The 13,485-nt window shown below is 35.8% G+C and overlaps 1 protein-coding gene across 3 annotated transcripts in view; it reads left to right on the top strand.

The window, feature by feature from the left end:
* The window catches only part of ZNF326 (zinc finger protein 326), a 38,560-nt gene extending 25,713 nt beyond the window's left edge, over positions 1 to 12,847 (top strand). For all 3 annotated transcript variants that reach the window (XM_032301508.1, XM_032301507.1, XM_032301510.1), the window contains exons 9-12: positions 1,671 to 1,770; positions 3,839 to 3,969; positions 5,966 to 6,061; positions 11,647 to 12,847. In XM_032301508.1, coding sequence (XP_032157399.1) covers positions 1,671 to 1,770; positions 3,839 to 3,969; positions 5,966 to 6,061; positions 11,647 to 12,015 — 696 coding nt within the window. In that variant the 3' untranslated portion in view covers positions 12,016 to 12,847. The remainder of the gene's footprint in view (positions 1 to 1,670; positions 1,771 to 3,838; positions 3,970 to 5,965; positions 6,062 to 11,646) is intronic.
* The last annotated feature ends 638 nt before the right edge of the window (positions 12,848 to 13,485 follow it).

Below are 13,485 nucleotides of genomic sequence, written 5' to 3'. Positions count from 1 at the left end.
CGTTTTAAGTTTCTAAAAATTTAGTGTACTGTTTACTTAAAGAGTTCTTAAAAAAAAAGCCCAGAATTAAACGTGAATTCCTCTGTAATAGATTTTAGATTTGTAATTTGAGAAAACATTTTATGTTTTTCACATTAGTTTCTATCAGAGGTGTCAGGAAAAGAATTAACAACTGTTTGTTGATGCAGAATCAGCTATCATTCACTGAGTGTCTACTCTGCACCTTGTGCCGTGCTGGGTACTTTCATTCATTCATTGTGTCATTTGAGCCTGATCTCAACTCCTATTCATCATGAAAGATCACACTCAGAGCAGTGTAATAACTCTGTCAGTTAGTTGGCAGTCTGAATTCAGAGCCAGAGAGTGGGTGTCTGTTTGGTGTCCTTTATATTATCAGTGTGTGGTTACCAGTTCAATAGTTTTTCTTGAATACTTAACAAAAGGTGCTGTGCAGGGACCAAAGACACAGATACCACCCTCTGTGAACTAACAGTAGTTGGAAAGAGAATGTGCTTATATATCCATAGATGGTACAGTTATGTTGAAGGACTGGGAGTGAGAGTGTAGTCAGGGGGGTTTGGAGAAGGGGAAGATCGTTGGGGCCAGGGATGCTTAAGGAAGGGACTAGAGCTGGACTGCTAATTGTACATACAGTTAATTTGGACAAAAGCATGAAATTGTTATGGGGTTAGAAATAAAATGATCATGCATTCCTCCATATCCTTTCAGAATTGTGCACCTTTAGAAACATTTCTTCCTGTAATTTCATTCCTTAACTGGTTGGTTCCTAGTTATCATTTAGGACTTAAGTACTCAACTGCCTTGAGAAGACCTCTTAACTCTTCTAGCTGTCTTTGATTTCTCTTGTTCTTTATGCCTAAAATATATTTTTTTCTTTTCGAACTTTTATTTAAATTCTAGTTAGTTAACATACAGTGCAGTTTTGGTTTCAGGAGTAGAATTCAGTGATTCATCACATATACACCTAGTCCTCATCATAACAAGTGCCCTCCTTAATATGCATCACCCATCTAGCCCATCCCCCACCCACCTCCTTCCATCAACCATCAGGTTGTTCCCTATCGTTGAGTTTCTTGGTTTGTTTCCCTTTCCACCCCCCATCTTGTTCTATATTCATCTGTTTTGTTTCCAAATTTAATTTAATTCCACATATGAGTGAAAGAAATCCCATGGTTATTTGTCTTTTCTGACTGACTTATTTCACTTAGCATAATACACTCTAGCTCCATCTGCATCATGGCACATGGCACAATTTCATTCTTTTGATGGCTGAGTAATATTCCACCATATATCTTTATCTATCTATCTATCTATCTATATGTATACACACACACACACACACACACACACACACACACAGACACACTATTATCTGTATCCATTCATCATTCAGTGGACATTTGGGCTCTTTTCATAGTTTGGCTATTATTGATAGAAAATACATTTTGAAAGCAAATATTTTTTATAAGTGTCTTAGTGCTTTCTTTGTATTTTATGATAGTCTTTTCAACTGAATTGTAAGCTCTTTGAGAACAGATATTAGTTCTTATGTAACTGATATTATCTTCCATAGGCTGTTAGTTTGATGCTAAGCATATTCTAAGTGCTCACTGAAGACTTTCTGGGTTTCTTCCTATTTTGCTCTATAGGAATGTATGGTGAATAAATTCAAGAAAACATCTATTCGTAAGCAACAGACAAATAATCAAACAGAAGTAGTTAAAATAATTGAAAAAGATGTTATGGAAGGTAAGTATTTAAACAAATTATTTTAGAAATTTACATGTTTTTTTTATATACCATACCCTATTTCAGTATAAATGATGGCCTACTAGAGTGACCAAGTCAAGTACATAGTCAAATGTTGTAGCCATGAGTAGGTTATTAGAGATGAATTCCTTTGAGGACGATTTCTCATGCTTACAAGTTTATCATGATCTACTGTTACATCTTTCACTTCAGTTACAAGAAAAATCAGCTCTTCCTCTAGATGGAGGTGAATTCTTCTATATATCTTCTGGCTGTCTTATTCCTTCTCATCTCTTTAAGGACATCTGCTCAAATAGTGAACTCAATTTTTTAGTCTTTCTTTTTCTGTTTCTGAAGCCTATGCTTTCATCTTTAAAAAAGAAAAAAAGTCTTCAAAGAAACAAAGGAAAAGAAAAGAAAAACAGACAATATTTCCCCTAAAACTTGCTTTTCCCCTTGAACAACCATGCTTCTTTAAGCATAGTCCACACTGATGTGTTTATTCACTGCCCATTACTACTTTCCCACAGTAGACCACTTTCTATTACCAGTGGTCTCCTGAAACTACTCTGATAAAAATTTCTGACATCAGCTTCAGTAGATTCTTCTGAATTATTATCTTACTTCTATAGCATTTTTACTGATGTTTGTTCATCTGCTTCCTCCCCTGGATTCTGTGGTATATCACTATCCTGATATTCTTTATTCCCTTGCTGTTGTTTACTTGTACTTTTCTTTCTCTGTGAGGCTTTTAGAAGTTGGCATTTCCCACTGCTCTTCCTTTGTTCCATTATCTTCTTTTTTTGTATTCCTTCCTCTTGATTCATCTATTTGCAGAGCTTAAATTAACCCATCTCTGTTGATTACTAATACATTATATGCCTAGCAAAGGTTTCTCTCTGAACCCGAGTCTCGGACATCCAGCTGCCTACTGACTTTTCTCTTTAGGGGTCTCACAAAATCTGTGTATCAAAAAATTTGTGTACTCCAAACTTTGAGCATCCTCCACCCCATAAAGAAAAACAAAAACTCTGTTGACCTGTCTTTTATTTACCTTGGAAGTTGGCCTCATCATCAGAGCCAGAAGTGTATAGTCCTATGTAATTATACTTTGCTCTATCTGTAACATTGTATTTTATCACTTCTGTCTTTTTTTTTTTTAAGATTTTATTTATTTATTTGACAGACAGAGATCACAAGTAGGCAGAGAGTTGGGCAGAGAGACAAAGGGGGAAGCAGGCTCCCCACTGAGCAGAGAGCCCGATACAGGGCTCAATCCCATGACCCTGAGATCATGACCTGAGATGAAGTCAGAGGCTTGAACCGACTGAGCCACCCAGGCTCGCCTGATCATTTCTGTCTTTTAAATATCTTCCAGGTCTCTTCTTTACCTCTTTATTACATTTGTTCAAATCTCCATCTGTTCTCTTGGCAATTATTATTTTCTTTCTTATCTCTAATTCTGCATGACTTATATTACTTCAAGAATTTTAGCTGGTTCCCCATCCTCTACAGGATAAATCTCAAATTCCTGTGTCTGACATGAAAAGATCTCCAGGGTGTTTTGTTTTTTCTTTATTCTCAGTGCCCCAGCCATACTGAATTACTTGGAATTCCTATAAAGTGCCATATTCTCTCACACCTTTCCCTTCCATATATTTATACCTTTATCTATAATAAATTTGTTTCTTGTGAATCCAGTCTTGACATTTTTTTTCCTATCCCTGTCCACCCACATTTATTATGGTAATTTTTTTCTTAGTACAAAATCAACATGTCTCTTATATATTTTGGGGATGGACTTTAGGCCTCAGAACATGATTATATAACATGATTAGGAAATGCACTGTTATTATATTTTATAATTTTATCTGTTAGCCAGATTTTTAATCTGTATATGCAGATTTGTGAGATGTGGTAGAAAAACTCAACATAATCTACATACTTTGATTATTTTGGGGGAAGAAGGGGTTATAAATAACCGTGGAAACAATAAAAACTTGTTTTGTTGGAAATAAGAATATGTAAATCATTACTTTTCTTATTTATAACTGGCTTTCTTTTGTAGGTGTTACTGCAGATGATCACATGATGAAAGTAGAGACTGTTCACTGCAGTGCATGCAGTGTGTATATCCCTGCTTTACACAGCTCAGTGCAGCAGCACTTAAAATCTCCTGATCATATCAAAGGGAAGCAGGTATCTATCTTAATGAAGTCATTGAATTATTTGTTCATCCTTTATTGTCCTTTAAAGGCCATTGTTTCACACCTACCTGCTTGCATACAGCCCTATTAATCTCCTGTGTAAAAAAAACTATCAAGATAACCTAGAGGGTCTGTGTAGCATAGTAGTTAAGCCTGGTGGTAGTTAAGATTGAGCTCTGGAGCAAGAATTCCTGGGTTTGAATTCTGGTTCAGTATATAATAAGTGGTAAGCAAGTAAATTAACTTTTCTTTGCCTAAGCTGCTTTATCTGTAAAATGGGGATGGATAATCGTTCTACTCTTACATAACTGTTTAAAGATTAAGTTGGTGGGGCACCTGGGTGGCTCAGTGGGTTAAGCCTCTGCCTTCGGCTCAGGTCGTGATCCCAGGGTCCTGGGATCGAGCCCCACATCGGGCTCTCTGCTCTGCAGGGAGCCTGCTTCCTCCTCTCTCTCTGCTTGCCTCTCTGTCTACTTGTGATCTCTGTCAGATAAATAAAGAAAAAATCTTTAAAAAAAAAAAAAAGATTAAGTTGGTTAAAGTATAAAAAACACTTAAAATGGTGCCTGACTGATATAAGCATTATGTAGTATAAGCTTACATAGTGTAAGCCTTCAGGAAATCAGAGCTGTTGAATTGTTCTTTTCATGAACACTTTTTTTAAAGTTGGTACAAAACAGTTTTATGAGGACAGAGAGAGGGAGAGAGTGTGTGTGTGTGTGTGTGTATGTGTTTTAGATCAAAAAAGAAAGGAAAGATTTGATTATAACATACGTTTTTCTGATTGCCGGGAAAAATAAACTAGTATCAGCTGTTATCTATTGGTACATTTCTAGGTAAATTTACTCAAATTCTAGGAAAAATGTACTGTTTTCTTTTTGATTGGCATATTTCTGCTTTTATATTGGTTGGTTTTATTTAGTCCAGTTTATTTCAATTAGTGTTTATAGTATGCGAAACTAGCTCGTTTGAGAAGCAAATTTAAAAATTCAAATATTAAAGACTTAAGTTTTATTTACTTTTTAAGATTTATTTTATTTATTTATTTATTTATTTATTTATTTAATTTATTTGACAGAGAGAGATCACAAGTAGGCAGAGGCAGGCAGAGAAAGAGGAGGAAGCAGGCTCCCTGCTGAGCAGAGAGCCCGATGCGGGGCTCTATCCCAGGACCCTGGGATCATGACCTGAGCTGAAAGCAGAGGCTTTAACCCACTGAGCCACCCAGCCGCCCCTTATTTATTTATTTTAGAGAAAGAACAAGTGTGCGAGCAGCAGGGAAAGAGTCCTGAAGCAGACACTGCTGAGTGTAGAGCCCAACTCCGGGCTCAATCCCAGGACTCCGAGATCATGACCTCAGCCAAAATCAAGAGTTGGCCACTAAACAGACCGAGCCATCCAGGCACCCCTAGAGACTTAAGTTTTAAATAGAACATACCTGAGTCTTAAATTCATATTTTGTATTGATGTGATCCTCATTTAACTCAGACTTCATCAGCCACTTTGAGCTCATAAAATCTTTTAAAAATCTTTGTACTTTTCTCTTCTCTTTTGATATTCCCTTGACACCTTTTTGGCAACTAGACAATCCATATTATTACCTTTCCTCCTTTATATAATACAGTCTTATGCTAACTACAGTCCAGAGGAAGACTAATTACTCTAGCATTATGAAAAATTATATTTTAATGGCATGAAAATTAGTAGTTGGCAGAATTGGGGCGGGGGAATGTGCATGTGGAATAGGAAGGAGAGAAAGCATCTATTTAGTAGATTTGGATGTATCATATTTGGTGACTGGGTGTTTTTTAATGAGTCTGATTGGCTTATTGAATCTTCATTGTTTTAGTCCATGGATGATTTAGATTGTATCCCAGTAGCTGCTGTTGTCTTTATAACTTAATTTGCTAGGAAGTAAATCATTTAAATCTAAGAAATATTTTCATGGTATAGTTTCCAAGTACCTCACTGTGTTCTATTTCTCACAGGCTTACAAGGAGCAAATAAAAAGAGAAAGTGTCTTGACTGCTACAAGCATTTTAAATAATCCAATAGTGAAGGCACGATACGAACGTTTTGTTAAGGTAAGATTTTAGGGCAAAACCTTTTTAGGTTATATCATAGTATCTTTATAATTAAATAGTGACATAGTAACTATGATGTCTATATATAGTGCAACATTAGGAAGAATTTTACTTAGTATCTTGCTTATAAGTAAGACATCTTTTTTCCTAATTGTTGGGATTTGTTGGGTCAGGGAACAATAAGCCATTCCTCTCTCTCTTTTTTTTTTTTTAAAGATTTTATTTATTTATTTATTTGACAGGCAGAGATCACAAGGAGGCAGAGAGGCAGGCAGAGAGAGAGAGAGAGGGAAGCAGGCTCCCCGCCAAGCAGAGAACCCGATGCGGGACTCGATCCCAGGACCCCGAGATCATGACCTGAGCCGAAGGCAGCGGCTTAACCCACTGAGCCACCCAGGCGCCCCTAAGCCATTCCTCTCTTATCCTTTTCTCACTCTAGATCATTTGAGGGAAACGCAGGAGTCTGATTGAAGATCAGAATGTCATTCTTGATTTTTATTTATTATTTTATTTTATTAAAAAAATTTTTTTTTTGAGGTAGAGAGCGAGAGAGAGATCACTTGTTGGGGGCAGGTGGAGAGGGAGAAGCAGACTCCCCACTGAGCAGGGAGCCTGACAAGGGCCCCAATCTCAGGACCTCAGGTTCATGACCTGAGCAGAAGGCAGGTGCTTAACTGACTGAGCCACCCAGTTGCCCCTATTCTTGATCTTTAAAGAAAGGATAACTTGGGGGATATGACAAGTGTATAGTTACTGTGGACCTTTGTATTTCACTTTTTTTTTTTTTTAAGTTTTGCATTAATCCCAGTTAGTTTACATACAGTGTTATATTAGTTTCAACTGTACGATATAGTGATTGAACACTTCTGTACAATACCCAGTGCTCATCACAACAAGTGGCCTCCTTCATCCCATCACCTACTTCCCCCATCGCCCCTGCCTACCACCCCTCTGGTAACCATCAGTTTGTTCTCTATAGTTAAAAGTCTCTTTCTTTTTTTTAAATTTTAATTATAATTTTTTAAAAATTTATTTATTAACATATAATGTACTGTTTGCTTCAGGGGTACAGATCTGTGATTCATCATTCTTACATAGTTCACAGCACTCACCATAGTTGTATTTCACTTCTAAGTTAGATAAACTTACCTCTCCTTGACCTCTGTTACTGGTTCAGCTAGACAGCAATAAGCTTACCCTAGTTTACCACATGGCCTACAATAGACTAGAATGTACCTTATCTGTTGCTGGGAGGACACAAAAGAGGGGACCCAGAAAGGACTAATTTGTACATGCCCAGTTTCTTTTTCCAAGCATACTAATTGGATAAGTTGTTGTTCTTGCTTGGATGGGAAAGTGGGAGGTCAGATATGCTGCTTCAGAAAAATCTCTCGTGGAATCAGGAGGCCAGGAGAAGAGCTTTGCCCTGAATGTTAGTAAATGCAGATGTGAACAATTAGGTAACCTGGCACACTGCTAGCCATATGTTACTGTGGTACTCTTTACATAAAATTCTTTACATATTATATATACTTAATTGTGCAAATAAGAATTTACTGTTATTCAAGAAATTAACAAATATATTTTAGAGGTTAGCTTTTGAGTCTTTGTAAAATAATGCCTCATTTAAAATCATCCTACACTGAAGAAAGCTATTATGTTGAAAATTTGTAAGTCTGTTATTTACATTTGTAACTAAGTCTTGATTTTATGGATTAGAGAAGTATTATTTATTTTGGCTATTGTAGTGATTAACAGGTACTCTGTGAAGAAGCCTGATCTGTCTATATTTATCTCTATATATTTTTTAATGACCATTAACTTACACCTCAACCAAGTGATTTACAAGCTGGATAAATCTCAGTTTTTTCAGCTTGTTCCTGAGGGTCCCATTTTCTGATTTGTCATATTTGTCACTTTTACTACATTCTTGGCACCATTTTTAAAAGGTGAATGCAGAAATTGTAACAGAGTAATGCAGTCCAACAGCAACAACAAAAAAATAGTGACTGCAGGCCTAATTGAAATTCAGTTTTTTGGGAGATATGGCATCAAAAAGGTAAGAGCATCATTGCTAAATGAGGAAAAATTTTTATCCTTGCTATATCACAAACTTTTGAGAAGTTAATAATGGTCTCTATTAATGTATGAAAGTAATATTTAATGAAAGAAGAATACAAATTTGAGTCACTATGTAGACTTCTCAAGCTACACTTGAGAGTCACTTCATTGAATGAGAGACATCACTGGTGGGGAGTGTCTTGCTGATGTGCATATTGTGGAGAAAATACCTGAACTGAGGAGATCTCTTCTAGAATTTTTTTACTGTGAATAGGATCCACGGACCAGCAATATTGGCATCTCCTGGGAGTTCATTAGAAATGCAGTTTCATTTGAACAAGATCCCATTTGATTTATAGACATGTTAAAATTCAAGAAGCACTAGTGTCACATTATTCAGTGATATCCCTTTGTTCAGCTTTCCTAATCTCCTCTGTTCCCTGCTGTTACTCCCCAGAACATCCTCTGCCTATGGTCAGCTCTGGTCATCACTTAAAATTCTTTCACCTTTAAGTGCTCAGTCTGACAAAATTATCTTTTTTAATCTTTGCCCCATGAAAATAATCAATTCATCAATTTCCCCTATTTCTCCAACTATATCACCTTGTTTTACCTTCACACCCTGGCCTTGATACTCATGGTCAATCCTTATAACTGCAGTACTGCCATTCTTAAATTCCTCACTTACTTGTTCTACCACTTAACAGTTCCAAGCACTACGCCATCTAGGGTTAGCTTTTTTATTTTTTTTTTTATAGATTTTATTTACTTGAGAGAGAGAGCACAAGTGGGTGGGGGGTAGAGGCAGAAGGAGAAGTAGACTCCCCATTGAGCAGGTAGCCTGATGGAGGGGCTCAGTTCAGGATTTGGAGATCGTAACCTGAGCCCAAGGCAGACACTTAAACCAACTGAGCCACCCAGGCACCTTTATGGTTAGCTTTATTAACTGTCTTGCTACAAATGTAATGGAATTGTACCGGTATGGTGTTTGCTAGATGTTCACTGCAGTTCACGGTAATTTTGCCCATTACCAATCAATGTAATGTACTTCCTACAGTGGCTATTTCAAAGCTTTTCCACTCTTAACATATCTAGATTTCATTCTTACGCCCTTTACTCCCTATGTTCTTATCACTTCTCTTGCTTTAGGGAGATTGAGACCACTAGATGTGAACTGTAAGTTTTCTCCTTCCTGCATTAGATTTATGTAACTTACTCTCACTTTTATTGTTATCTGTGAAGATACCCCCTTTTAGCCCTTCACCTGTATTACTGTTTCATCAATTTTCTCGCTCCTTACTTGTATCTTACTTGTGCCCTGTTTAATATTTTATTCTTCTACAAACAGACATGCTTACAAGTTCCCTAAACTAAAAATGACTTGACTTTTCCTACTCTTCCCCCTTTCCATCTTATCTTTTCTCTTATCACCATACTTAGAAGGGCACTAAGTTGTGCCTTGCATTGTGCTCTTTGCTTCTACTCTTTAAACTGATGGTTCTCAATTGGAGATATGTAATTAGAATTCCTTGTGAGGCTGAAATCAAACAAAAAGCTGCCTTGGCCTTCTTTAAAACCTTCTGAATTAGAGTTTCCCAAACTTCTCTGATTAATACCTCGTGAAATGCTTCTTAAGTATGCAGGTCACCAGATCTTGCCCCTGGAAAATTTTCATTCAAGAGGTCTGAAATTGATTTGGGAACTTCTGTTTTTAGCAAGAGCTCTAGTACTTGACTAAGTTAAAGTCTCAATGTGTGGGACTTGGGTCTGTGGATTTTGAAAGCTTAGAGGAAATTCTGATTCATTCTTGGGCAGTCATTGCTGTCTAGCTTCCACTTACATCATACATTTGGAACTGCTCCAAGGTAACTGGTGACTTAATTTTCAAATAAATTTTTTTAACATTTTTTATTTACTATTTTAAACATATGAAAGTTAAGGGGATAGTGTAATAAATCCCTCATTCAACTTTAATAATTCTCAACTCTAGTGTTTTCAATTCTTTTCTAATATTACCTATTTGCATCATTTGATACTGTTAATCTGTCACTTATTCTTGAAACTTTGTTTTGCCGGATAATATTTTACTATCCTGAGTTTCCTCCTGCACTGAGTATTTTTTTCTTCGTAACTTCTGTCCCTGTGTATGGATGTTTTCAGTGGGTTTTTTACCATTAGCCCTTTTATTCTACTTATTTCCCTGGCCTCACTATTCACTTGGCAGACAATTCACAAGTCTTACTTCGAACTCTCTTTTCTTTTGAGTTGTGAATTTAAAGCTGCCTCTTAGACATTTAGACATCTTAAATTCTAATTATATATAGCATACATCTGCTTCTTCACTTTCCCTGTCCTAATTTACATATTATTTTAATGGTGCTGCTACATCTTTTACACTTCCTCTTCTGGATTAGTAGAGTAACCCACTCATTAGTATTTCTTCTCTTACGATTTCAGTTCATTCTGTGCCTTCCCACCTGATGGGTCTTGAAGTATAGCACCAGGCTTATACTTTGCTATATAATAACCTTCATTGCAATTTATTTCTTACTATATTAATATAGCCTTTTGATACGGTCTAGTTTATGAGACTTAATCCAGACACATAATTCAAGTATTTATATAAATTAAAATAATAAAGTTGTATCTGTGAGTGTTAATGAATTATAGATTTTTAAAAAGATTTTATTTATTTATTTGGTAGAGGGCACAAGCAGAGGGAGAGCAAGAAGCAGACTCCCCACTGAGCAGGCTGCCCATTGGGCTCGATCCCACGATGCAGAGATCGTGACCTGAGCCGAAGGCAAACACTTAACTAGACTGAGCCACCCAGGTGCCCGTAGTGAATTAGATTTATCTACTTTTTTAATGTAAAAGTAAGGTATATCTAGTAGGTACCTGGTTTTCATTCATTTGAATTTTTAAAAAGACTTGATTTTCATTTGACTGTTTTGAAGGATCCTACCACCATAGTACATTGAATCCTGGTGTAATTTAGTAAAACATATCTTCACTTTATTTACTTTCTTTCTACCAAAACCCACGTATTTGCTTTTGTCATGTATGTGTGTGTGTGTGTGTGTGTGTATATGTGTGTGTGTGTATGTCTATATATATATATATATATATATATATATATTCATTCCTAACTGAAGTTCTAAAATCATATATATATGATCTTAGATTTAGATTTTATATATATAATATATATATTTAGATTTAGATTGTATATATATGGTTTTACATATATGTAATCATATATAGATACATGATTTAGAAATTCAGTTAGGAAAATGTGGCTTTTAAGCATTCCAGTTTATGGAATGTAAAGTAGTGACTTTAGTAATTTATATACCCACATTGGTATGAAATAGGTACTGAACAAAATATCTAGTGGATTTGTCATGTGTTAAAATAAAAAGCTTCAAATTATATTTATTTTTAATGTTATAGCAAATAAAAATTTCGCTGATAACAAAAATGAATATACTGATTTTAAAAGCTATTTTCCTCATGCTTTTTAGGGTGAAAATCCTTTTGAAATTCAAGATCATTCTCAAGATCAACAAATAGAAGGAGATGAGGAAGAAGAAGAAAAGATTGATGAACCTATTGAAGAAGAGGAGGAAGAGGAGGAAGAAGAGGAGGAAGTGGGAGAAGTAGAGGAAGTAGAAGAAGTGGAGGAAGCAGAGGAAGTGGGAGAAGGAGGAGGAGTAGAGGGAGTGGGAGACACACAGGAAGCAGGGGAAATAGAGGGTGTGGGGGAGGGAGAGGCAGTGGGGGAGAGAGAAGCAGTGGGGGAAGGAAAGGCAGTGGGGGAAGGAGAAGCAGTGGGGGAAGAAACAAAGGAAGAGCCTGTTGACTTCCCTGTTGACCAACCTGAAGAAAATTAAATATAAGGTATTAGTCAAATCTAAAAGAAGCTTTAAATTTCTCTCCTAATATGGAAAAGGGTAAGAATTTTAATAGTTTAAAATATGAGAATTAACACCCATGTTGCATGCATTCCACACATTCAAATTTGTTTTATATAATTTCTAAATGTTTGGCATTTGTTTAATAAGATGAAGGTAAGACTATTTTAGTTTAGTTTTTATAGCTATCAAACTTAGATTAGATAAATTGTTTGTATAATTTTTAAGCTTAATTTTTATTACTTTATTGGTGTTAAGGATAACAGATGTGTATTGTTAGTATATCTCCTCTAATCATTTGAACTTAAATGCTGCTGTTGGGAGTATATATTCAAGTGTGCATTAATGTTTTGAATACTTACCCTAGAAGAGATAAATTGGGCAAGTATTTTGTGCTCTGACTGTGTATTTTTTTACGGCATTGGACATTGAATAGTAATTTGCGTTAATATACGCTTAAAGGCTTTTTGTGACCATGTTTCCCTTTGTAGCAATAAAACAATTTTTACAAAAACACTTTCCCTGGATTAGCAATTTTAAATGAAACAATTCATCAATTAAATGAGTATTTAAAATGAGGTTTTTGCCTTAATGTAGGCATTTAGCTCGTAGATACATCAAGATGACTGAGAAGAGTTGAATTAAATATTTACTTCAAGCATTTTTAAAAAGTACTGCTAAAATATTTTTTAACCTATTTCAAGTTGAGGTCAGTCTATAACTGACTTGTTTATACTTGTTTCAATTCCTTCCTTTTCTTTGTGCCTATGTCAGATCTTGAAATCTTGAAAATACATTTGGATACAAATAATTTTTTATAGTTGTGTTAGTTCTTTTGTCATGTCTGTTTTTAGCCGAAGAACCAAGAAGCAAACTATCACTTTTCTAAAAAAGAAGTATTTCTCTCTTGAATTTTTTTTTTAACTTTTTGTAATTTGTAGGCTTACATACTGAAAAAGAGAAGATGAGATTGACAGTCTATTTTCAAATGAACCATGACTATCTATGTCACTGAAAAGTAATGCTCTTATTTCTTTGACTCTTCACTCTGGCCTCTTTTGAGAGGGGGACTCTCAGTGAAATAAATTAGTTCCTCCAAATTTTGAAGCATTGAATGGATGAGTATATGGGAATATTAAGTAATTCTAAAGCGTTAAGTTCATGAATGTATGGCATTTGTAGAATTTCACAGGTAATTTCTCTTTTTACATACAACAGAGCTTTTAAAAATACATTTTGGGGGGCGCCTGAGTGGCTCAGTGAGTTAAGCCTCTGCCTTCGGCTCAGGTCATGATCTCAGGGTCCTGGGATCGAGCCCCTCATCGGGCTCTCTGCTCAGCAGGGAGCCTGCTTCCTCCTCTCTCTCTCTGCCAGTATACTTGTAATCTCTGTCTGTCAAATAAATAAATGAAATCTTTTAAAAAAATAAGAAAACATTTTGGGGGGCCA

Source organism: Mustela erminea, chromosome 10 (genome assembly GCF_009829155.1).
Source record: "Mustela erminea isolate mMusErm1 chromosome 10, mMusErm1.Pri, whole genome shotgun sequence".
Taxonomy (NCBI): Eukaryota; Metazoa; Chordata; class Mammalia; order Carnivora; family Mustelidae; genus Mustela; species Mustela erminea.
Note: the sequence above shows the minus strand (reverse complement) of the source record. Positions and strands in the feature narration are given on the sequence as shown.